We start from the raw sequence: 27,215 nt of genomic DNA, 5'->3' as shown, positions 1-27,215 counted from the left end.
TGAGCGTCATAAGTTTAGTCTTGTAGTAATCCGATATAGCCAGCGACAAAAAGAAGTATTTACACCCAGGATTTTTTTATTTTTAAATTATTATAATAATTAATACAAAATAATTGTTATATTTAATTTTAGCCAGTTTTCTCTAGGAGCTTGATAAGTTGTGATTTATAAAATCGAAACATTAAAAAATCGAATATTTAAAATTGTGTGCTGGAAGTAGATCTACAAAAGAGGTTTTACACTTTACATTTCCAGAGGACAGTGGTTTTCCTACTTTCGTCCATTATTATTATTATGATACGATCATGTGATATGATGTTCGACTCTGTGCACTGCGATCACTTGAATACATTATGCCCCTGTTTGGTAAATGAGCTATAGTTCTTGGTGGATTCCAATCAGGTTTTCTAAGTCCTTATTTCTAACAGTTTGCTTAATGCAAACAGTACCTTTCGAAGCAGATCCTGCATATGGCATCCTTCTCTATTTAACTATTTCATACTGAGACTATAACTGCTTGGCGGTACCTCTCAATCTATTGTTTCTAGTCGGATGAGCTGGCTCCCTGCAATGTTGGGATGAATTTAATAGTTTGCTTCTTATAACAAATTTCTCGAAGCCCAGTATTAAGGCCAAGCATGGACAGCCAACAGCGAGCACGCACTTCCAAGGTTGTTAGAAAACTTAACGCTAACAAATGCTATGAGTGGAGCGGTCAATCCGGCGCAGCATTTGCTCAATCACACAAATTTAAACGGCTTAAAGCCTCAAGCGTATAAGTCCCTAGGAGTAGATGGTCTCTCAGTCTCAAACCCAAAACCTGGTTAAGGCGGGAGATCCTTTCAATAGCTCTCCTACTGATTACAGATCAAGAAGACGTTGGCCTAAAAGCAACGAACAACTCTTAGGTCTCAAACTTTTCCGCAATATTTAATCTCTGAGTCCGGCAAGCTTATCGGAAAAGTAAATTTACCGAGACAGAGCTCCATAAGATAAGATCTGTTATCAAGAATTCTCTCCAGCGAAAGGAGTTCACGGTTGAATTGGCCAGGCGAGGCACTGTCTCACCTCACCTGCTGAATAGAGGGGGTACAAACTTTCGGTGAGAGTATTTTTCGAGCACCAAGCAAACTTGAAATCGTAAGTACTCACTAACAGATTAATCTCGTGTAGAAAACGAGATATCGCTTAATCTCTGTCACTGTCACCTCTGACACGGTCCGGCCCTGAGAAGGAAGAGAATGCTCTAATTAATGTGGTCACCCTTCTTTGTAAATAAATCGAAATTCACAAATATACAGCATCACCTACGCTGGTGGGAGATCCAATTTCTCAAACATCAACCATCTCTAGCTACCCCTCTTAGAATGTCAGAACCGAGTATGATAGTTCGTCTGTGAGCGTCCGTTCTATGGCTGATTTGGGAATCGATGATCATCGGGGAACGAACGAATCGGTTCATTCGTTCGCTTAAGTTCCGTTATAGTTCGCTTAAGTCCGATTACAGATCGTTTAGTTATAAAATCTTTCCGGTTCGATCACCTTCTGATCTTGTCGTTCCACTAAGTGTAAGGAAAAAGGAGTAAAAGTAAGTACGTTGTCAGTGGTTTAACGAACTCGTTCATTTTGAGATTGTGAATGAATTGGCGCCGTAATCAACAAATGCATTGAAAGTTATCGATAACGGCAAATGATCAAAACGAATCAATGAATAAAACGGACCAGAATCTGGCTCCAAGAATGAGATATGTATAAGAGATGACTGTGGCTTCCCTTAAGTGTTGAGTTTTCAGTATAATTTTCTGTTTACTTCAATAATACCAAGAAATGGTGTCCTAGTAATCGACTTTCCAAAAAAATTTTAGAAGAGGTTTCTAGTAATCTACCTTCCAGGTTTCGTAGCTTTAGCGACGAAACTCACTTACTTAGCTGACAGACTGCTTATATCGACTCGTCTATGAAGTGCAACAAATTAAGTATATTTTAAATTAGACGATACTCGAACGGCTAGCGAGCAACAGTTTAGTAATTTATTTTCATATAAAAAATAATTGAGACAACTTTGCTTAATTCCTTGAGCGATTGTTGTCCGACAATCTTGAGTGCTAAGGTTCCAATCAATATTTGCGATCTTTATCAAATCTGTTTAACTTCCGGATTTATCGAATAAATAGGACCAGTTTAGTGCTCGACGAATTCATCCACAGACACTGAGTGCATTTCATGGTGGCAGTTCAGAGACCCCCTCCTCTTATTGTAATAAGAGTTGAAAATGGGTAGGAGATGAGACTCATTGGCAGAGCTACTGCTTCGTGAGAAAATCGTTGGAGGATGGTCGCCTGTGGTCGTCTGATTTGTTCATCCCAGCCTTGGACGAAGAGCTATCCATGCCAGGTCGCTATTGTGTTTTTTAGGTTTTTGTTGAGAGATCATCGAGGGAAACTGTTATTGGCTGCAAGTTATTTGAAAACCGTTTGACTGTTTTACATAAGTCTTCCCTATTTGTTTTGTCGTTTCACGGACCGGTTATGGCTTCCGTGATATATAAGACCTCTGTCCAACTATCCAATCTTAAGCCAATAGCCTTTCTGTGAACATACAGAACGGTTTTCGCCATTATGATATTTTTCTTAGCATTTACGTTGCAAAGTTGCATTCTGTCTAAAACTACACCTCGACATTTTGCCTATCGCTATAGGTAATTATGGAATATTAATGTTCTTCGTAGTAGAGAAGGACACCTCCGTGATGCTAAAGCAACTGCAGACGGAAGACGCCACAGGCAAACATATCAAATGCCATCTGCCTAAACATTGCTAAGGGACCACCAATATTGAAAAACCCTTTTAGAATGTATTAGAAAAGGGGATGAACTTAGTGGTATAAAATCTTCGGGTTTTGCTTTTGGTGTGAAGGTTTGAGGTTAAAATGATAAAGTGATAAGACACCCATTCTCTTCGATGTCGGTACTGCTTCTATGTCGACTTCCAATATAAGGATGGTGTTGACATTATTAGACTTCTCTCAGTTGGCTATACTGGTCTCACCATCGCTAAACTGGGCTCGTAAAAGAGCAGTGTGATTATTTTTGATTAGCGGTGGGGTGAACTGGCTGGACTTGCGAGTCCTTTAACCATTAACCCTGAGCCTTGGACAAGGACCATATTAACTACACCCTGTGTCAGTTAATGATGATTTATATATTTTATTTATATTTTTCTAAATTTAGCTTTCTGTGTCCTCCCTCAGGAGCTCTTCTTCTGCATATATGCGTCTAACTAGGTTTGTCTACGTTCCGATGTCCAATATTGTTGGCCAGCTAGATTGCACAGGCATTGTCTATTTGATGAACAACCTACAGGGTTTCCGGTTGCCTTATCATCATCAAAAACCGACAGCTCTCCTTTTTAATGTCGTGATTTAGGAGCCAGCGTCACAGCTTTAATGATTTCCGCTTGTTTTGAAAGTGCGAGCGAAAGTTTCTCTTGCCTTAGGTCTAAGAGTATATTCGATGCGCCCACCGACAAGTATGCTTCAGAATACTCCTCACCCAGCTTCTAGCCACTCTCATTTTTTGAAATAATTTATAGTAAACTCAGCCACATGTTTCGGGTTCGAGTTTCCGTAAAATATTACGTTTATCTGATTTAATTATATGAATTTTATAAAATGTGTAAAAATAGAGAGTATGATGAGTTTCTAAAATTCAGGGTGATTTTTTTCTGAGTGTACAATCATCAATAACCTAATGCCCCTCTTGTAGTTGCTGTGAAATCCTAGCAGGGACGGCGTTAGACTATTTCATATCCTGTTGTATGATGACAATATCATTCTCAGACACGGATGTGTTACACCTCAACATTCTTTTGCGATAGTAAGTCAGATTAGTTTCGAGCTTTCTTCCAGGTGATGATGCGTTGTACTTGAAGTTTGTGTCTGTCCGTCTGTATTTTTGAAAAAACATTGATCAACTGAAAATAATTAAATCCATCGGTTAAGAAACGCGTCTAAAAATACTATATTTTTTTACAAACAAGTGAAAGCAACTGTCAAATAAATGTTGTTTTTCTTCTATATATTATCATAAGTATTTTATTCCAACAATTATAACACGTATATTATTTTATTCCTTATAACATTTCAAACAATCGCTTTCCTGGCTACTAATGATTTAATAAAAAAAAAAATTGTTATACATGTAATAAATTTGATGAAAAAATTAATTTAATTGTAGAATGCACTTCGAACGAATTTATCTTTACATAAATGTTTTGTACGTTACGAAGATGACTTTGGGTCTTTTTGGATGGTTGATGATAATGAGTTCATAAAAAGACGTCATTTATCCCGTGGTCGTCCTCGCAAATATGAACCTTCTTCATCACCCATTTCAAATAACTCGGAATGCGCTATTCCCACTAACAAAGAATCTTGTGATAACTGCTATCAGTCTTGTAATAACCTAGTCAGTGATCCCGAACACAAAATAGAAATCACTGACACAGTCGAAATAAGTACGAAAAATAATTCAAGCTTCTTTTAATGGAAGCCGATGCAAAAAGGATACAAAAATCACAGATGAGAGCTTGTATGTTAGCGACTGCTTAGGCAGAAGTTCCAAAGCTATTGCAAATTCGGAGGCACTAGTTTCGGCAACTAACGACTTTATCAGTATCGAAGATGGCGTAGCCACAATGTTTGAAAACAATCTGAATAGTTTTTACCGTTAGCCGTGATATAAATATATACACACATCTAAATGCATTGCTGTCCATTGATATTTATGGTTTCAAGGCTCAAAAATTGTATAATTTTAGGCTCGTACATTTTTGCAATAAATGAAGAGATACCGATAAGTAAAATGTAAGCAATAATTAATAAAATTTTTATATCCTCATTGCTTTTTTCGAATATAGATATCAATGAAAGACGTAAACCGGAATGAGCTTTAGTTTTATTTATTAGCATGTTCATGAAGTTTTGATTTCAATGCTTACTGGGAAGTAAATAAATCATTATATCTGCCATATAAGTCAAAAATAATTTATATATCAATTTTGATGGTTTATTGATATTTATATATCATAATCCAAGTTTGAATTTTAATTTCAGTAATTGAACTCGACTTTAACGCTTTAATTTCGCTATTTCTCTAATCCAAAGCAGTCGACGGTAGAGCCCATCATGAAAAACAACTTTTGCATTTTATGCAGTTTGTTTGAATAATTTGTTTTGTGCCATTAATTTAAAAAGAAAAACTCATTTTTACACTAAATCGTTTCCTACAATCTAAGTAAGTAATGTAAGTGACAATTTTTGGCGAGCATATGGGAGTTGGTATTTTAATTTTTATAAGAAAAGCTTAACGCATGATTTTCTCGAAATGCGTTTCAAAAAGGTGTTTTGAAGCTTAAAATAATATAGATAAAAAGTCAAAGTAAAATTGAGTATAACTAGTTGATCGGGTCATAAAGGTGACTTACAGACTGGCATAATTGTATTTGTCTTAGGACTACTTGAAACCCATCCTCTCAAGGATACTGGAGCATTTTGAAACGTGTTTAAAAAATGCATTTTGATTCTAATCCTGGGAGTTGTCAAAAATGTCCATCACACCTATATGGGCATCACAGAAATCAACTGATTGGTGAGTTACTACCTATTGGGTTCAAATCATTTTCTACGCAATAATAATAATGGTAATGAGCCCACTCCTATTTTAAAGAACAGTAGCGTAGTTTTAAAAACACCTGCTAATAGAACTGAAAATAAAATATATATATATATATATATATATATATATGTAAACCCACTTCCCACGCTAACATTTTAGATTAATTTGGTATTAATTGTTTAATGTTGTCGTTCAATATATTTGGCAAGATTTCTTCCAGTGGTCTATTTGATATTCAAATTCAAAATGAAATAACCACTTAACTGATTCGCTTTTCAAAATGTACAATTTTTATTTAATTCTAATTAAATTTCTTTAGCTCTAAATCTTTTAATTTGCATTTTTAATTTATTTATTCATATCTTTTTTATAAATTTATATATTTTAACTTTTTGTAACACATTTTTACTGTGAAAAGTCTACATTAAATAATTAAATAAATTGCAAGCTCTTTCTTTTTCCTGTTTCTGCGCACGTTGCTGGAACCCATACTTACTTAGTCAAAATTGTATCACTATGCGCCGCCAATATCGTTGATTGTGTCGTATTTATTTATCTATTGATTTCAAATAAAATATTTAATATTACTACAGCAATATATTATTACTTAATGTTTAAATAGTCGGAGTCTTGAGTTACTTTGCTTACTAAAGCTTTGACAATGAAATGTGCAAGGAGTCTAACAATATTTTAATCGTCCAAGAGTTTTTCAGTTTTTCACTGCAATACATCAATAAGATCAAACGTTGCTAGTTGTAAGATTAAGTGCTAGATAATACTTATGTGACAAAAGAATTAAAAACACATATAAAAAGCAGCTTATTTCGCAGCCTTTTTTAAATCGATTTAAATAGTCCTATCATCAAGAGCCTTTACTTTTCGATTTGTTTCTTAATAAGCTTTATTCTTATATCGGACTTTTATTATACGTTGACAATATTAAACTAAATGTATCAATTCCGTGTCCACTACAGCTTCAACGTAATTTGGATTCATCTTATTATTGGCGATTGGTTGACACTCAATTTCTTATATTTGCACAAGACCCAAATTGAGATTTCCTTAGGCAAATTCCAGCAAATCAGAGAAGTTCCGATTTAATTACCTTCACTTTAAAATCTTATGCTAAATCAATCAATCAAAAGCTGTTAACGGTTCAGGTTGACTATAATTTTTTCTATATTCTGATCAACTAATCGGCTCAGACCCGAGCAACTGAATATTATAAAACTTTTCATAGAGCTTGAAAATTGGGCTCAAATTAGTTTAAATTCAGTATTTGCTCTGGTTAAAAAAGAAAAGTTATAATATAAATGTAATTTAATTTTCCTAAAATGTAAATATAGCCCGATCTTAATGAAATTTATTCAGTTGATTAATACTATGACAAAGTCGGTTTCTACTAGATTGTAATCCTGATATGGAACTAAAAAATCTTAAATTTTAATTTTCAACCATTTACAGTTTCTTAGATCGGCGCTTTCACAAATGTGGACTAGAACGGATAGATGGACTTGGCTTTTGATGCATATCAAGAATATATTTCCCTGAGGGGATCTGAAATACTTTGTTCTCCCAATTATATACACTTTCACAACTACATTACTACCCCTTGATGGGCTATGACGGGCTGAATAAATAGTTTTAGCTCCATTTTATGTATTCAAAACTAATTTTGCTGTAAATATGATTTATAGCACTAAGCAGACAATACTATATTGTTTGCATAGTGCTTATAGTGATACCAGTTCCACGAAGTGACAGTTGTCGGATGTTAATATTACAATGTCGTATTTCTCTTTTACAGAATATTACTCCAAATACTTTATAGAACTCACCACTAGTTGCAAATATGTTCAGAGAAATATCCTTTTCGCATGAAGTACATTAATGAAACATTAGAGCACATTTAAGTTTTCAGTTTATTGTATAATACATTGACCTATAAATATATACATTTATTACTAATAATTTGTTTTTTTCTTCGAGGTTGTTGGAGACGTATGTATATTTATTTAAGAACTTATTTACTATTGCTAGTATATAAAGCAAAAATTTCATTTTATGAAATTGATCTCAAATATAGCTGTATGTATTTCAAAATTTCTTTTGTCAGCTGATTTACACATAACTGAATTGAGTACACTTCAACAGAACCAAAAGAATATAAAGATGATGATGATGATTTTACCATGCTCTACCTTGCAGTGGTAGATAACCTCCACACTGCTGCTGATGCCCATTCGAAATAAAATTATTTTGGTTTCGATAAGCCATCGCTAAACTATTTGACATGAGAGCATTATTGCAGGGTTGTTGTAACATAGACGCATTAGATCCCCCAACTGTCCCACCATAGCTTGCTATCAGAGACGACGATGTATCAGGTGAGTGTGAGCTGGGTGCATCTCCTGGGATGAGATTTAGGACGTTCGGTACATTGGCAGTAACTGATGACGTTCCAGTAACGCCATTGGCATTACCATTGCTATTATTGCTGTTGTTGCCAGAAGTTGAGGAGCTGTTTGTATGCGACTGTGGTTGAGCTGCGTTGCTTGCTCCAGAGCAAGGTTTTCCGTCCTTTACTAAAACTGGAACAGCGACGCGTCTTGGGGAACTTGCAGACTGAAAATTTAAATGAAAAAATTCAATATAAATATAAATTGTAGAATTATTTGTTAATGGGAAAAGGTGGATATGGGAAGAGACATGAGATTTGGATTGTTATGCTAAATGGCCGGTAATTTATTTAGTGTCCAAAGTTGCATCGGTCTAAAGATCCGTGGTCATTTGAAGAAGGTTCGCGAACTCAAACGAAGATTAAAATATGTACTTGACAAAAGTTTAAAATTAAATTATAGCAAATATTTGTGGTCTACCAGAAGATGCTTTTGTCGAAAGATAATCTGTTCTCTTAAATGTATAAAATTGTAGTGATTTTCCATAAAAAGAGTTATGGACACCAAATGTGATACATAGTTACAGCAACCACAAATCTTATTTTTTATATAACACAGCTATCCATCGTCTAAATTGTGATGCGTGTATTTTAGAGGAACTAGAAATTCTCAACATATAAACTAATCTTACGAAAATTTATTTCTGCAATGGAGTCTTCCTAAAACGTTGTAGGTAGTCTTCAGCTATGTATATCGAAGAATGATTTTAAAGCTGCTCGAATAAAACCAAAAATTTATAACATTACATTTGCATCTTCATTTAAAAAAATGTTGGAAAAATGTCGATCAAATTTTCTTGTTATGAGCTTTGAAAATCGGAAGAAAAAAATTTCCAGAATTTGCATACTGGATTTTGCAAAATTTGTATTGCGACGGCGAAATACTCTGATACCATAAATAATACCATTTGATCACAGTTGCCGTAGGACAGGGTGTAAGCAAGAAATACAGATATTCAAGGTTAGTTATCGACCCTCCAAATTTGCCCATAAATATAGGCCTTATCGTTTTTTGGGGCGGTAATGGGCGTGGTCCGAAATTTTTTTCCAAAGTTTTGAAACATGTTATTAGCAAATTTGGTGACTCTAGCTTTGAAATAGTTCGAGACACATGGTTTTATCGACTTACACTTTCAGAAAGGTTTTGGGATGCGGAGTGGGCGTGGTCCCCCAACAATTATTATCGATCTTTCGAAGGAGCTACCAGTAACCAGTAACCTCAAGCTTACAAATTGTGGAAGATATGCTTATTTCAAACTTAGGGCGGCAATGGTAAGAAAATGTATATGCAAAAAAGAAGATTACTAGCTAGCCACATTCGGGGTTTGGTGAATATATCTTTAAAATGGTAGCAGATATGCGGTTTTACCAATTTATACTATTGAAATATAGCTTTTGGCGATTATGGCAGAATGCGTGGACATACATTTTTTATCGATACTTAAAGGCAGTTTCCCGAATTATACATTCCAAATTTGCTGGCTCTACGTCAAAAACTGCCGAAGATATATGGATACCTTCGGTATCAAAAATGGCTTTCAAGAATAAAGTTTCGGATCTTAAAGCGTGTTGTGTACTGCTTTCGTGGATGGTCTTATTGCCTTGATAAGTTGTCTAAAAGTGAGTAATTCGGCTTCAGTTAACTCAAGATATTTATGATGTGATGAGAAGGATGGTTCCAACGATCGTGAAAGAAGCTCATCTTCTCAACTTCTTGATAAAATATACGTGAACTGATTTAGTCGAAAATAAATCGATGATCCAAGTTTTGGTCCAGGATATGACGACTTTATGAATATCTGAGCTGTGAGATGCGATCACAGCTGATAATTTTGTAAGCTATTTTGCTTTCTAATACCAATAACGCTTAAGCTTTACAATGCCAAACAGGATCGAACGCTTGTTGAAAATCAAAGAATCTAATCAAAAGTTTCGACAATACCGCGAACTTATCCACAATTTTAAAACGTATCTCGTAAAAAATTTTAAAATAATAATGATAATTATTGTGTAAGTGCAAAACACATATTTATTTATACAATTTATAAAAGCGAATATTTAGTGTAATTACCTGATTATGTTGATTTTGCTCAGCCATTGCCTTTTCCTTTGCTTGTCGCTTGCACTTATACCTATGATTTTGAAACCATATCTTAACCTGGAAATAAGATTGAAAGTCCATCTTGATATTTGTATTACATTATTTAGCTGTAACCAATTTTTGTTATTTCAGACTAATAACTAAATGCTTTACACCATATTACTACAACTTAGGCTATGTATATATAACCATATTCATATATTGGAACAAAGTAGAATGCTCAGATATCAAGTAATGGTCAAAATTCTCAAAAGCCTATGTCTACTTCAATTTTAAAAGCAAGCTTGGACTTTTAATTACTAAAAATCTTCTTCAAAGATCGGTATTTCTTGGCTACACCAACACTGTCCAATGGCACCTATTTTGCAGATGGTGACAGAGTATTTCGCAGTCTGTTACGCCCAACTGCAACGTTTTCATTTGTTGGAATAAATAATATAGCGTATATTTGAAGCAGTCGGTAGTCCTCTTCCATCCATTGCGGGGATGCTCTTGAGGAAGTATGTTTTAAAAAGGGGATCTAATTCATATTCAGATAAGCTGTTAGATAGTGCGTTATATTTGACTGTAATTATCTTTTGTTTTTATTAAAAAATATTTTTTTATAAAAAAGGTACAAGAATGTATTGGTTTTATGATTAACCCAGATCCAAAGAATCCAACCAAGTTTTCTTCCAATATACAGCTGATAAAATTTTCTACAAAAAAACGCAAAAATTAAAAAAAATCTAGTAAACAAATTTGATATTGTTAAACAAGAAATGGAAATTAACACATACTTAAGAAGTTAATACGAATAGACCTGCTGTGCATATCCAGGAACTTTATTGGCTAATATCAAAGAAACATTTTATATCAACTTACAGGAATATCGATGTTTAATCAGAATTTATGTTTTGCAACTTTGTCGCAGGTATTCTGAATTTCAAGTTTTCGGACGGACAGATTGCCGGAAGGACATTCCACAAACCCAGTATACTCTTCTAATCAATATACCAACCAATATACTCTTTCAACATTATTGGAAAACATCATTCCTTAATTTTGGCACATATTGCAATTATGAAGACAGTGCAAGAGAAATAGTGGCCAACTAAGTTCAGTTTTTACACACAATCTGGCAAGGAAAATTGTGAATATAAACACGTCCTCTCTGAAAAAAAATATTCCAGATGACGTCGACTCGATTCGAGATCATTTTGGATTTTTTTTTTTCTTTTGGCTGTGGCTATTTATTCAGGAATTCTGTTGATCCAGTCGAACCGGATCATACAAATATGTATACAAATATGTCGGTTGGCATTTTTTTAGTGAAGACGCAATTGCTTTCGCAGTTGTCATTCTGGAGACATTAGTAAACAATTTGGAATATCTTAAATAGACAGAATTCCTATTTTATATACTGAGTACAAAAAGTGTCCCGAATCAAAAGAAATACTGACAAGCCATCCATTTATGGATTTCACTCATCTTTAGCACTAAAGTCATCAAATTTGGAATGTCGATTACTGTTTATTTCGAAGATTGCTACAAATATTCCGACCAGCGCCTTATATCGTATATCGTATCTGTATCTGTATCTGGCAAGAGCTCAAGGTACTTAAACAATTATAGGTATTTTACTTTGACGATAACCATATATATTAAAAAAATATAATAATATAAGAAATCTTAATAAGAATAATAATTTGTATTATTCAAAGCAGAGTGGATGTGATTACCATATCATATAGCTTTCCACAGGTCGAAAGATGGGGTCTTGGACACTCAGGAATAAAAGGCCGATACTGAAAATCACCCTGATAATTTGAAATATTTTTTAAATGTTCGAAAAAAAATTTCCTAATACTTGAAAACCTTTTTTTTATATTTTTCGGATATATATTTCTTAATAAAATAAATTATTTTTAAAAAGTTAAAAGTAAATTTTTTTTTCTTAAATTAAATAAATAATAATTCAATTTGTTGATTGGATTTCTATATGAAAATGATTTTTTTTTTCTAAATCTTACGATTTGCTAAATTCAATTAGTTTTTTTTTTAATGTGTGAAAACTTTTTGTTTCTCCAGATATCTGGACGAAACTCACTAGTCCTGTGTGTAATTATGTTTCTAAAATTTGGGCGAAAATTCATCAACATGGACATTATTAAATGTGTCGATTTCTAAAATTTATCATGAAATTAAAATGTCAGCAGATTGTGAGTGTATATAATCTTCTTTTTGTTTTCCATTGGCTTTCCCACACCTGATTTTTGAGCATATCTCAGAGGACTTGCAACCTTAAAGGTCATATTGCAATTCACATTCTCAATTGAAAAAGTCGTCAAGAACAAGAATGATAAATAGTAACTAAAATACACATATACTCGTAAGTATATAACGCTATTTACTAAAATTTTAAAAATAACTTTATTTATTGTCTTATTTAATGCCGGCTAATAACAGTCGACAGAAAAAAATATAAATTTTAATATGAGTTAATTAAAAATTGAAATTATTTTTTATCGTAATGCGAATCCGCAATGTATTGATGTTTTTGATTTGAGAACATAAACGCCAATTGATTGATTCCTTTTAGATAGAGGGCATTCATTCTAACGAACTGATGATCAATTGTGTTAAATTCTTTTAAAATGAGCTATAATTACTGCACACAAGGAACAAAGTTATTTTTTGTGGTTTTCTATAGTCAATGCGCTCTTGAGCAGTATGCTTAAATGCACAAGCATATGTAGTAGGTAGAAAGTACTTATAAAGGGAATGTGTATTCCGCTTCATAAGTTATTTTAGATTATTTTACTACACCAAACACTTTTGCGTTGAATACAATGCCAAGACCCTTTTTATAGCAGAGAGCATGCTCAAACAATGAGTATATTTCAATACAAATTTTAGGGTGAGTTTAAATATATTATTTTTTCCCCATTGTTCATTAATGCGTTTTTATCTTTCAAAAACATGCCACTGTTGTCCACATACTCAATTCAATGTGCTCTAGAGCTGCTTTATTCTAAGGTAATCACCACTCCTGTTTAGGTGGGTAGGCATTGTGTGAAATTTCCAGATAATAAAACTCGAGGGTGACAATGCACAATTCAAATATTTTTATTGTTATAACACGTCGCACCCCGTAGCTGTTGTCAGTAAAGTAATTGCTTAACCTAATGACAATTATACTATATTTAAAGTATAAGGAATTGCTATCGCCACGACCTGCATTAACCAGTGTAAACATTGCATCTGATATTCGATTCATTTACATTATTAGTATTATATGTAGGCTATACGATATAATAAAAGTATAATTCATTTACCAGCATTATAAAATATATAATATTTTATAATATACTTTGCATTATTAAGCCCTAGACCTATTTGTGGCGTGATTTCGAAGTTTTGGCAAGGGAGAGGCAAATAGAGACATCTTCTTTATGTAATTAATGTATCTTAATCAATTTATTATATATTTTATTATTTTATATGATATTATAATATATAATTAAATAAATAGTTTTAGATGTCATCAGGTAGACTTCGGTAAGAGAGGGTAGGTTATCCACGGATACGGTTAATGATTTGGAAACTATGGGTGATATGCCTGGCAGGGTGGGCGAATGGATTTAATTTTGTCGCAGTCTTTGAAGTTTGTAATAGTAATCTACGTTTTAAATTATCTGACTGTAATTTTATATCTGTGGATAATTACAACTCGACGCTGAAACTATCATATATCATATCAATATATAAATTATTATTATTATTTATGTACTCTAGTTAAAATTTGTTATTGTTATATTTACTAATATAGTTATATTAACTATTTAGATAAGAAATAAAGTGCATTGATTAAAAATATTGCATGTTAAAAATACATTTAAAAATCTAAAAATATTATAATAAATTAACCAATTAAGCTGTAAACTTCACAGCTTACTGAGTGGACGCTGTGAATCCCCTGGAGACGAATCCCAACGGAATTAAAAATAGAAAAACACTTGATCTGGAGCCAGCAAAAAACATAATAAAATTATAATGTGGATGGAAATTATAATTTGGAGACCCCTTCCAAATAATATGCAAACATGCAAAATTACTTGCAGTAGATGGATGAGTTTACTGAATCTTCGACCTTGTGCACGAATCTGACTTAATGCCTTGATAAATTGATGATAAATTACAACCAATATTCCGAATTTTAATTGTGTAGGTTTTGTTGTATCTGATATCTTTCGACTAGAAGGCCGCGCGTACATATTAAAATTAAGTATAAACATATTTATATGTATGCAATTCACAGTCTGGGATGCCTGTTTAAGCGATGATAACAAAAATTTAAATCATTTGGAAGAACTAAATTACTGATGATTTCGATTGACAGTTTGACTTGCTTGCTAACTTAGGATTTTCCTTAGTCAGAGGTTTTGACCTATCAGCAAATATTAAAATCTCCCAGAAGCTGGAGTCCTTGCAAATGTGTTTTTTTGCGAATCGACAATGAAAAAATAAAATACCCCTGAGATTCTCAATAATAAGCATGATAAGTACCTTGGCATAAGCAATAGTTTGCTCTATTTAAACAGTGATTTCAACAATCCAAACTTAGCTTATTTTGAGTTATTCCAACTTTAAGGAACTGCCAGCATAGTCACCTGACCTCAATATAATAGGGAATGTTGAAAGGCACCAACATCTGGAAGCGTAGTATTTAAAAAAAAATGATCTCAAGAGTGCCGTTAGGGCGAAATAAACAAAATTCATTTTGAAAACCCCAAACAAAGATTGGTGGCCTTCATTCATAATTAGTTACAATTGGAGACAGCCAAACCTAATCCTAAGAATATTAGAAATGTACTTGAACATTGCTTCAATTGCAATTTTCTGTGGAGCTGCTTCTATAAATTGATGAATAAAGTTTGTTTTCTTTCTCAGTGAATTATGAATTAATCTGTGAATAAAAAACAGTTAAGTTAATTCTAAATTTTAGGTATTAATTAATTAAAAATTGCATTATGTTTGTAATATATGGTGGAGCGACTGTACATTTACGCAACTTTAAAATACCCTTTTCAACGAGGTATAAAAATAATGAAAGTAAATCTATTTGGTTGCTTACTTGTGTTGGCGTCAAATGGATGAGACTTGCTAAATGTTCTCGCTCGGGGGCCGACAAATATCGTTGCTGCTTAAATCTTCTCTCGAGCTCATAAACCTTAAAAAGAAATAAAATACGTATTTATAATCATTATCAAGTACACATTCTCTAATTCAGCCACTACTTCTTAATCTAATTGCATTAATTTCTACAAATGTCAAATGCATTCAAAGTATACAATTTTGTGAAAATTCATTGGGTGGAAAATAGGTGGTCAAAATGGTATGGTCAAAGTTCAATTTTCTTTCGATTGGCCTCAAACTCATTTTTAAGTAGTTTAAGTACGTGATTTACAAAACCCACCCCAATGACGGGAAATGAGGGTAAATCAATTTTGTGGTGAAATATGTGATGTGACATCCTCGGTAGAGATGAACGCGTGAGTGATTTTTCAATCACGACACGAAATAAGATTCGTTTGCGAATCTGACCTGTTTGGTCTGTTCACACGCACAGTCACGTTCGAAATTTATTATGTAAACTTTCTCGTGAAGTTAATAGTAGTGATTTTTTGTATAAATAAACTGTTACTCAAACAAATCTAACTTGTGTCATCGTTAAATAAAATTTTATTTAAATTTTCGTCCAAATAGCGAGTGTATCTTATTATCTAATTTTTACCGAGTAATCTGCATTTAAGCTCAATAATATTTTATTTATTTATATTCATCAGTGGTGCCAATAAATACATAAAAAACAATCTGCGTCATTATTCTGATCAGATTTATATTCCGATATAAAGTCTTGTCATATCTAAAACAGCAAAGAATGCTCAAGTTGAGAGAGTGTGATTAGGAGATAATCTGAACCCAAATATTTATCTATCGCAAGTTGTACTCTTCTTAGATATTTAAAAGCAACACTTTATAAAAATGTGTGTAACGTTCTGTTGATAACGTGTATCGATTTCTATCGATATTTTGGAAACGGAGGGAGTTATCGATCACATTAAATAAACTTGATTTGCGAAGAGGAGAACCATTATCTTAAAATTTAAGAAGTCTCTAACGATTTTCGAGACAGACATGGGCAAATCAACTCGGATTTTTAACTGTTCAAGAAAGTATATATTGTGTGGTGTCGAAGGAGCTTCCTGTTTGCCTGTTACTTAAGTTCAGTTCATTAAAGCGGACATCTCCATAGTTTTTAAACCGCAAAAGATACAGATTATTATCTTTCAAAAAGTATTTTTAAGAGGTGTTAAGTTCACCTTTTTGAGGGGCAACACAAAAATTTATATTTGAAATTTAAGAGCTACAACATTTTTTCTGCAACATATTTTATATTTTTATTTTTATTTTTATATTTTAAATATTTCATATTATTAACTTTTAAAATAAGGCATTTTTATACTTCAATATGCTTTTGCTGTTAGAGGCTTTTATTATTTTTTACAGCTTGCAGTCAGCAGCAAAGAATATATATATTGAATTTATTGAATGTGTATATTTATTTTTTTTAATTATATGCCTTAATTTAATACGAAAAGCTTGTGAATTTTCAATTATTTTTTTTGACAAATGCAATACCTTTTCTTGAGAAGTATAATACAAGAATACACATATGAATCAAAAAGTTTATCAATGGAATTTGGACGATATTAACACTACTTGTTAGTATTCTCCAAATATGTTCTGTGGCATTTTGATCAAGTGATAACAGAATGTTTTCTTTTAAAATAAGTAGACCACTCTCTAAAATATTGAGTGTCCATACTTGAGCAGATGAACTGCAAATCGAGATTTGCAAACGCATTAAATGCTCCGTATACCGTTCTTAAAGATTTCTTATTCTCATTATTAATTTTGAAATCAATTGAAATTATTTGATGAAACTGAAGACATTTTTTACTTTGTTCTTTGTAATAAATATATATTTTACCCGTGCTCTCTCTCTCATTTATCAACTTTTTTCCGTTTTGCATTTTCAAAGACTTTTTTTACAATTTTTTAGAGCTCATCAAATCGAAAAACTAAGAAATTGCATTCATTGAACTTACAAATTAAATAATATAGTAATTAATTATTTGATATATTTTTTCAAAATATTTTTTCACTTCAAATTAATTAACATTTTTGCAACATCTGTGTATTTAATTATTTCAAAATTATTCTTAATATAAATAACTTAGGTCTGTCTTAGGACATAAGAAAAGAAAGCATTCAAAATTATTTCACACCTGCTTATCCCTTGAAAATTGCAAATTTTGACTTGTCTCTCTTTAGTTGTAAATGTGTGCGATAAATTCATGTATATATATATTTGTACATACATACATACATACTTATTTTATAAACGCTTTAATGAAAGACGAATTTCATATTTACAATGCACTTCAATTCCTAACTCAACAAATATGTGCATATGTATGTATGTACGCATGTATAAATAACTTTTTGGGAGTATATTTACATTGCACAAATGTGTGTGTGTGTGTGTTTGCATATGCCGTTCGACAAATACTACCGTTGAATATGCTACACATCTATACGTATGTATGTATGTACATCAGCAGCAGACAGCCGAATGGATCCGAAGTGCGCGCTCAGGTAACGAATATAACGCTACAATCGTCGTTTGCATCGTTCGTGCTTATTGTAACTGTATTTGAAGAGGCTGGATGTCTACATACTTACACACATACATACGTGCATATGTATTGCGTTCGGCTGTAAGAAATAAATGTATATATATGTGTGTGTGTGTGTAGGCACAGTGAACTGAACTCGCTGCGACACGCGACAAAAAGGAGCCGACAATGCATATTCACTTACACGCACACATTTGTAGCTAATTTGTAACTGTGCACATATGCATACACATCTGTGTATATGAATTCATTTATTTATGCCTTTGTACAGAGATAAGAACAAATGCATTTTTTACCCGCTGTTTAACAAAGCGTATAATAAAGGTGAGCAAAAGTAAGTGAAACAAGCGGAAGGAAACATCTCCGTCTGCAAGAGAATTGCTGGCATTTGATGCCCTTGCAGAAGAAGAAGAAGAACACTTGGCGATTGGTCGCATGAATGTATAATGTACATTGTACATACATACACACATTATACATACACTCAGCGCCACTTGAAGAGGACACCCCTTTAATCTATTTTCAATTGGTCCGCTGCTATTAGAAGTTACCAGAGGCTTAATTAGTGTTTATATTTTAAATACATTTAACTGGTTAAATTTGACCGCCGAGCTTTAAATATACACAAAACAAATTTAAAGTTAATTATGCCCAGCTTTTGTTTTGCGTCACTTGAAGAGGACATTTTTAAGAACAATAAATAAAATATGTGTGAAGACGATAACATGTGAATTGTCAAAATAAAATGTAAATATTATCTGCAAAATAAAATCTATTCATTTTTAGATATGAAAATCTTTGGCTTAAGATAGAGTAGAGTGAACATTTTGGTGGTTTTCTTTGTTAAAAGTCAAAATTGAACTTAAGAAAAGTGAAATTATGAAATCTTGAATTTTCGAAACAAAATTCTCTTCTGGAGGGATGATCAAGTAATTTTGGCTTCCCTCAGATCCATTCTTTAACCAAAGGAACTTTTGATGAACAATAACACACTTGATGACCAATAACACTGTTTGCGCCTTCAGCTTTTTGATAGCTTTATTTGAATTAATAGCACAATGTTAATTCCGAATCGTTTTAAAGTTTATTTACAACAGATATTGAGTCTAGAAGCCCATTCTTAGACTTTTATTCACAACAATTGTTCGATTATATGAAGGTTTGAAACCAATTACTAAACCTTCTCAAATAAAAAAGAGAAACTAAAACGATCGATAAGCAAGAATTATGCGAATCGAATGATTACCTGCAGCAGCCACGGATCATCAAACGCTCTTAATGAGAGATAGGGCGCTGTACAATGAGAGCATAATGTGGATATGCAAATACAACTAACAATAAGCTATATTATGACAAATGCAAGCAATAACCAATTCAAAGTTGTTTGCTGCTGCTGCCAACAAACATCATATGATTATCGGTTGCTGAATAAGTATTCTTGAATCCTAAGCGCCTTTCAATGGGGGTTTCTGACTTAGGATAATTTGTAAAGAAGTTAAGTGAGGCTATACAATTCTAAATTGTTTCCTTCAGCTTACCAGCTTACGCACTATCTTTATCATATCATAGAAATTGATAGCTCTGTTACGTCTTTATTATAATTAATATATTCAAATCGTACCTTTTGCAAAGAATATCAATTTAGGATTTTGCACCCTCTAATTGGAAGGACGCGATAAGATAGTGGGAATAAATGCTTTGAGCGAGGTGAAGTAAATTATTATTTATTTTGTTTGTTATTTTATCCTTAAAACTTTAGCGTAATCGGACTAAGAATATTTTTCTTTAAGTGCTACGCTAGCGCCAATGCTAGCGAAACCGGTAAGAATACTGTAGTCGACTACGATATACCCTGAACCTACCTGTTATATATATTCTACCTTTATTGTCTAGTTTCCCTTTTAAAAGTTTTGCACTCTCAAATAAAAGCATGCTTGGAAGTGCTCTGATTTCCTATAGATTGAAGAGTAAAAAAAACTAAGGCACAAGCCCGAACAGAACAATGTATGTGTCTATGTATGCACGCAATAACGGGGCTCTCCAGAATACACACAGACAAATTGACTCTCGCTTCGATTATAACGCCTTCCCTTTCTCACTCATTCGCTGACACATTTGTAAATACGGAAGATGTTTGCGGCAGCGGATGACATCAATGTAATTATACATTTTCTACTATAAGTTGGGTGTTTCTTATTTGATCTTTGTATAGTTAATCAGTAAGAATGTGCCCTTAAAATTGTGGCATTTACTGCTATCGGAAATCGATATATAGATTTGTATTCTTGAAATGGGGACAAAGCTTATTATCAAAATTTGAAGTCTGTATCTGTTATGGTCTCTGAGATCCGATTGTTTCACTTAACCCGGACGTCAATTTCCAAATTTGATTATATATTAATAAAATTTAATAAATTAATGGAAATGCGAGTTCCAAGAATAATGTTCTCACTTTGACGACTTTTCAGCAATTAGCCTTAGGAATGGTTTTAAAGGTTTTACCAAACTCCCAAATTATGCGAAAAAAAACTGGTTTTGACACTTTTCGGCGGCGTCAAATCAACTAATAACTGATTCTTGGGTGTGTGGGTGCGAGCAGGTACCAACTTGTCCTACTATGTCATAAAGGGTTATGAGTAAGAACAGAATCGTTGCTAGCGGATTCGGCAGATCATTGAATGTGTGAAGATATCAACACTCTATCCTTGTATTTTATCAAATCGTTGATATAGTTTTCTTGTGTCCTAAATTCAGTCGAGATAAGCTTGTTCTGCCACTGAGAATACTTCGAGTTTGGCTATACCCTCTAAAAGTTTCCAAGCCACAAAAAATATATCGCTGAAAATATATTCTAAGGACTGTTTGGCATTTACAAAGTTTTTGATTGCTTATTTTGGCAATCAATTAGAAAACGTTGTTAGTAGGGCAAGTTGAAATATGATTGTGCAATAATGCCAAGGTGGCACAGAAAAATGTTAATGACTAACGTTAATCTTATGGGGCCTACGCGAGGGTTTCGACAGCCCCGACGTGTCGTACATAAATATTAAATATGCATGGGCTTGCAGCCCACATCGCAAGAGAAACCAGTTCTGAGCACATTTGCTGTGCATAACTGCTAAACATACTTGATGGGTAAAATACAGAGGTATCATTGGGTGAGTGAGTGATCTTTTTATTCTCTGATACCAAAAGTATTTAGACAGACTGTTAACATTTGGGAGGTTACGTATACTAGGGCTAACAAGAAATGTAAAAAATCGACCTACAAATTAGAAAGTTTGGCTTTGTTTTTAAAAATAATTCATAAATATAAGAAAGCATTTTTCTTAAAATTAGATTGTCTTGACCTAAATCGACAATCCCAAAAATATGGTATTTGTTTTTTTTTTTCTATTTTTAAGAAGTGCAATTTTAAAAAGAAAAAAATTCTTTCTGAAATTCAAAAAAATAGTAATGAAATTTTCTATCTCGACTGCTATGCTAGAGTTTAGCTGATATTATTATTTACTTTCTGAATAATAAGGGCGATATGTTTTTTGAGTGGAGGAAATCGATCGAATCACTTAAATATCTCCGCAATTTCAGACCTAGAATCACAAAATTTAAGAGGTACGCTAATAATTATACAATTATTCACTGCCGCTTTTCGAAGTTGTACAAGTCTTAAGAGATATATTCTACGATCATTCCACACCATCTCTCTCTGATAAAATAGAGTCTCGCTTGTAAAGCATTTAGTGTTATATTAAGCGCAATGTTCAGTCTATTTATGAAACATTTGTATGTGAGTATGTATTGTTATTATACACTGAAATCTAGCAAATTAATATCATTTTCAAATAGTTCGAAGTTAAAGTCGATAAAACGTAGATATTTTCTTCAGTTTGAAAGTTATATTCACAAAAATGTAATGGCAGATTTCTAGTAACTGCTTTTCTTATTTTTGTATAATCAATAATACAAAATACGTGTTATAAATATCAGTATCTCCGCCTGACTTAAACAGAGATATTAACATTGTACATTGCCAGTAATCTCCTTCAAATAATTGCAAATCGATAACACATTCCTCGAATTATGAATCGATAAAACATAGGCTTGCAACGGTTTTAAAGCTACAGTTATTAAAATTTGATAAAACATAGCTTGTCTCTCTTATTTTTGTATTTATTTCTTTATATTTTGATGACTACAAAATACAAGTTATAATTATCATTAAATATTAGTTGGTGGTTTCCTCATCCGGATTGATTTACGTTGTACTCTTTATCTTCTTAAATTTTAGAGTTAAGGTTATAAAATTAGAAAGGAAGCTAGATTGTTTGTAACCTCCTACGAAGATTGACTAAAAGAATTCCCTGTCACGCCCTAACTCGACAAAATCGCATATCTCACACAGTTTTACAGCTAGAGTCTACAAGATTGAAAGGTATATACTCAGAAGTTCGAAAAATGAAAATCTTGTACTTATTTATTTTTTTATTTATTTTTTATTTTTTTGGTTGGCTTACGGCGTACGGTTCAGAGTAAGAAAAAAGCTGTTTCGATACAATTCAGGTTTGCAGCCATGATTGCTGCTGCTGACGTCATAGACACAAATACAGCAGCCATTTTAATATGCAGGTGCTTGCAACAGCTGCAGCTGCACAAATACATCTGTTTACATATATGGACATGTATATAAGTCAACTTAAACCATAACATCCACTCCTAATTTGACATATCCGATTTGAGTCTCTATTTGCTTAATAGGTTTCAGAGAATTTCAGTAGTGCATCGCAACAGCAAGTATCGCATAAAATACATCCATGAAATCCAAAAATACGAAAAGCATTTCGTAAAATTAATTGATGTAGTAATGAAGGAGACAGTAAAGACACAATAGTATGCGGGGCCGATCACACCGCAGCCGCTCTGAAAGGCAGTGTGCCTACACTCAGAAAAATTCGCACTTCATTTTCGAAGTTCGGCTTGTTTTTGTGGGTGAGGTTTCCTTACCCCATATTTCAGGAAGTAAGTTTCTTTATAAACCTATCTTAATTTTTTGCGAATCTTTTTTAAAGATTAGAAAAAATATGCCTATAAAACTAGATTTTTCGTTACTAATATTATTATACATTTTATATAGCTTAACTAAATTGAAGCAAGCTCACGATTTTTTGGGGATAGTAGCAGTTTAGAAATGCATTTTACAATAATTCAAAATACTTCTAAAAAAAATGATACATAAGCGATGTCGAAAGTTGAATCTGCAAACGAGGTCAACAGTAACGTACCAAGTAAGACCCATAACAAATATTCCAGGTGTATCAATGTTTTTTCTCTTCCGTTGACATTCTTAATCTTGATCTATTCTTTCTTGAAAAATGTGTCATCTAAGGGACATCAGCCAGCATTCTACATTCATCTCACGTCAAATCTAATTGTAAATAATAATGAGCCTTCTGATCCAAAAATATTGGTTGCCAGGCGGCAGAAATCTAATTAGAACCTTGGTATATTCTGACGAATCTTTATTTTTATTCGAAAGATAGTTCCAATCCAAAGACAGAGCATGTAAATTACAACGTGAAGTACAACAAAAGATCTGGATATTCCATAAGTACGGAGTAGCTATCATCCAGAAAGATAATCTTTCATTGAGTGAATGGCATGTAGACGTTCCTGAAGAATCCTATAGAATCCTATTTCCAGTAGTCTATTTAATTTAAAAGATATTTACCAATGTTTACTTATGATACCGCTTTAACTTTTGATATATGATTTTGAAATAGCCGGTTAGATCTGACAGATGATCCGCATCGGTGAATCCCTGGCAGAAGGGCATTCGGACTCTAATGTTTATAACCGACATCCTTCGGTTTATTAATGGATCCTATTCGGGCTCTTATAATCCACCCATTAAGCCAAGCATCTGCATATTACAGTGGGTGGGATGTCCATGCCCGAAGCTATACATCACTCTGGGGTTGACGTCGACACCAAATCACACCTTTTTTTTCGCTTAGGTTATTTCCAAGCTGCTCTGTGACAGACCTTTTTTTTCGGTCAACATGGAAATTAGATTTATATGGTAATTAAATTAACTTGATCTTTCTCCGGCATTTGATAGCTCTCATCTTACATTTTAAGTCTCTCGCTCTTGTGGTATCTGAGATGCTCGTTAACTTATATACAGACTGATGAGCAGCCACTGAGTCTGAAAAAAAAATATTTCCGATTGTGCGAAAATGGCACCCTTAGATAACAACTCAGAGCTTACCTCAACCATTTTTAACTAGCTTAGGGTTTTAAAGCGATATATAATGTTCTATAGATACCCATACAGCACTTTCTATACGTAACGGGTTAAATATAAGTTTCCTAATAGTACATTTTACAAACAACGAGAATACAGTTTTTCATGCCTATACTATTTGGGCTTACATAAAAAATATATATTCCAGCTTAAAATGGCAAACATATGCATGGATAAATACTTGAGAATATTGAGAATCTATTGATATTTATTGATCATAAAAAAATTACTTGACTTTCGTTCGTCGATTTTCTTTATCTGGTTCGGCTTGGGATTCGGTTTACAGAATAGAAAAAGACTTCGTCTCCAAACAGGTTTGGGTCATAATGGACCTGCCTGAAAACTCTCAAAAACTTTACAAGACATTAACTTATGCTGATGGGAGTAAATATACAATACATACGATGCATACAATTGCTTAATTTGGTTTAAGTCAAGCTAAACTTTATAAGTGAAATAAAGCATCCATTTAAATTTTAAATATCACCCACCTGAGCTTGCGTAAAAAGAACCCGTCGCTTTCGTCTTTGTGCCAGAGGAAACTGCAATGGTTTCGCATCACTTACACTACATGCAGCCAAGCCAGTCATATTGCCCATGTGACCCATCGATCCACCAGCTGATGAGCTCATAAGGCGCGATACTGAAAGTTTAAAAATTATATATATATATGTATGTATGTTTAATAAAATGGAATCAAAATAAAGTACATATATATCTTTTTGTTTTTTTTTAAACATTCGAATTTTTAAACGCTTGTGTTTGAATATTTATTACGTGTTCGAATTATCTTATGTGAAGACTTAGGCATAGGATATCTTCACCTAGAGCTCGCCCTTATTAAAAATATATACTCTTCATGAGTTTGAGGATACTTTATTGAATCATGACTAAGTTAGAGATATCACTGCAAGGAAATAAAGTAAAGTTGACATAAAGTGAGCCATTTCATATCTACACACTTCCCAAGCAGCGTTGTCCAAATAAGCAATATCATTTTTTTTTCAACATTTGTCGGTTTACAACCATCTGATCTCGATGTAAGTTAATATTATAAGATGTACATATTCATGGGTGCGGTGTCTCTGTTGGTCCGCCGGTAGTGAGCCTTTAAATTTATTTTCGACATTTGATAGATGATACCATTAATCAACGACCCAAGTTAAGTGACTTCAAAATTTAAGGATATATATTTATTATTTATAATTGTATACCTTTGCAGGGGGTACTTTAATTTTGTTTTCAATTTTTCAACTCATTAAAGTATCATCAGAATCATTAGCCAAGTCAATATAGGCATGTCCGCCTGTCCGAATATTTTTAACTTTATATGCGCTAAGCTCTGTCAGCTTAAATGCAATCTTGATGATACTTGGAATCCGTCTTTTTGCTAATGACAATAGATATATCGAAGTTGAATCGGACCACTATGTCATATAGATGCCTTAGCAACGACGTGTGAGTGGAGATAGGAGATGGAGATAGGTTTGCATGTTATCCTCTCTGAAACAATGAAATTGCTGGGCCTGTGCTGATATTCTTGTACTTATGTATATAACTACGCCTATACGCTATGTGTGTTTTTTCTAAAATATTTTGTGTGCAAGTGTGTACTGCACTTTTTTTTAACTGTGTATCTGAAGAGTTCAATTTGAAAAACATATGATTTTCAGACAAAAAAAAAACAATATTGGAAACAATTGAACTACAACGACTTTTATCTTTTTATTTTTTTTTAAATTAAATTTTAGTTTTGTGTAGCATACAAAATATTTATGTATGCCACCACGTCGCTATTGGAAACTCTTTTCTTAATGAATATTGGCAGTAAGCTCTAAATAATTGATAGTTGCAATATATATTTATTGGCAATATGTAAGGCGCATGACTATTTAGATTGATCAGTATATTAGCTAAACAAACATATACGGCGAAGCTGGCCGCATCTCATCACTATATCATAAATATCATAATGTAACAATCGCTCGAGAGATGATATCTTGTGCGAAAATCTTTTTTGTTTCACCTCACTATCAACTATTTTATTTGATATTTAACGACTTGGGTAAGTTTTTTGTATAATCTATATCATTATTAAAATATCAAAAAAAATACCCGAGTTTTTATTATTTCTATGATGCACCAAATCTCGTGTGCCTTGAAATAATTGCTTATCAATTTTATTCACGGAGCTGGTGATTTATTGGAAATTTATATACGAGATCAAGAATGTTCACACTTGGCTAGATTGACATAGCTTTCGTCCTGATTAGAATTATAATTTATTTACTGGTTCGAAGATTTTGTCGTCTGCCTTCCACGATCGGTAAGTCTGTCTGCCCGTCGGTCTGTGCAAAGTGAGACACCTCCCTTTCTAAGTCTTGATAAAAACCTTTAATGCAATCGTATTATGTAACTATCAGCGAGTACTGTACTTGTTTTCCAATAAATCAGAAAAAATAATAGACAACTATTGGCTTAACTAAGAGAAAAAATTGAGCAATATTAAAATTAATTTTATTATTCAATGGTATAAATACATTCATAGCCATAATGGTTCCATATGGTTTCTTTTAAGTCGGGCTAAAAAGTTTGCGCATAAAATTGTTCTATATTCATTTTTTCAATATTTTATCAATATAATATATATAAAATATATGTAAGAAAAAACTGAATAAAGGATGAACTAACACAATCTGCAATGGAAATAATGATACCTACGAGCATATCTAGTTCTTCTTTGAAAACGCTTCAAAACTTGTTGAAAATGCGACACAGTATTATCATTGAATAAATCTGTTGCGCGTTTAGCCACTGTCTGCTTGGGGTGATGCTGTTTAATGGGTGATGCCCCAGACTGCCATGCCATCAGCATTTCTCTAATTGTACTAGACTCTGGTTGTTCCTTTGTTACGGCCACGTCTGATAGTCTCCCC

General features: G+C 33.0%; 2 protein-coding genes across 3 annotated transcripts in view; one reads left to right on the top strand and one right to left on the bottom strand.

Annotated features, from left to right (window-relative positions):
• The window catches only part of LOC6564384 (forkhead box protein P1), a 41,069-nt gene extending 33,435 nt beyond the window's left edge, over positions 1–7,634 (top strand). Inside the window, exon 8 of the mRNA XM_032737461.2 lies at positions 7,139–7,634. Within this exon, the coding sequence (XP_032593352.2) occupies positions 7,139–7,225 (87 nt within the window). The 3' untranslated portion in view covers positions 7,226–7,634. The remainder of the gene's footprint in view (positions 1–7,138) is intronic.
• The window catches only part of LOC6564386 (homeobox protein Nkx-2.4), a 34,227-nt gene continuing 14,590 nt past the window's right edge, over positions 7,579–27,215 (bottom strand). The window contains exons 4-7 of one of the 2 annotated variants that reach the window (XM_032737460.1): positions 24,771–24,922; positions 15,350–15,445; positions 10,204–10,290; positions 7,579–8,299 (exon numbers count right to left, since the gene is read on the bottom strand). In XM_032737460.1, coding sequence (XP_032593351.1) covers positions 7,862–8,299; positions 10,204–10,290; positions 15,350–15,445; positions 24,771–24,922 — 773 coding nt within the window. In that variant the 3' untranslated portion in view covers positions 7,579–7,861. The remainder of the gene's footprint in view (positions 8,300–10,203; positions 10,291–15,349; positions 15,446–24,770; positions 24,923–27,215) is intronic. The other variant, XM_001990816.2, reaches the window with a different exon arrangement.

This window comes from Drosophila grimshawi, unplaced genomic scaffold (genome assembly GCF_018153295.1).
Source record: "Drosophila grimshawi isolate 15287-2541.00 unplaced genomic scaffold, ASM1815329v1 contig_59, whole genome shotgun sequence".
Lineage (NCBI taxonomy): Eukaryota > Metazoa > Arthropoda > Insecta > Diptera > Drosophilidae > Drosophila > Drosophila grimshawi.
The sequence above is the reverse complement of the archived record's forward strand: the minus strand, read 5'-3'. Positions and strand labels throughout refer to the sequence as shown.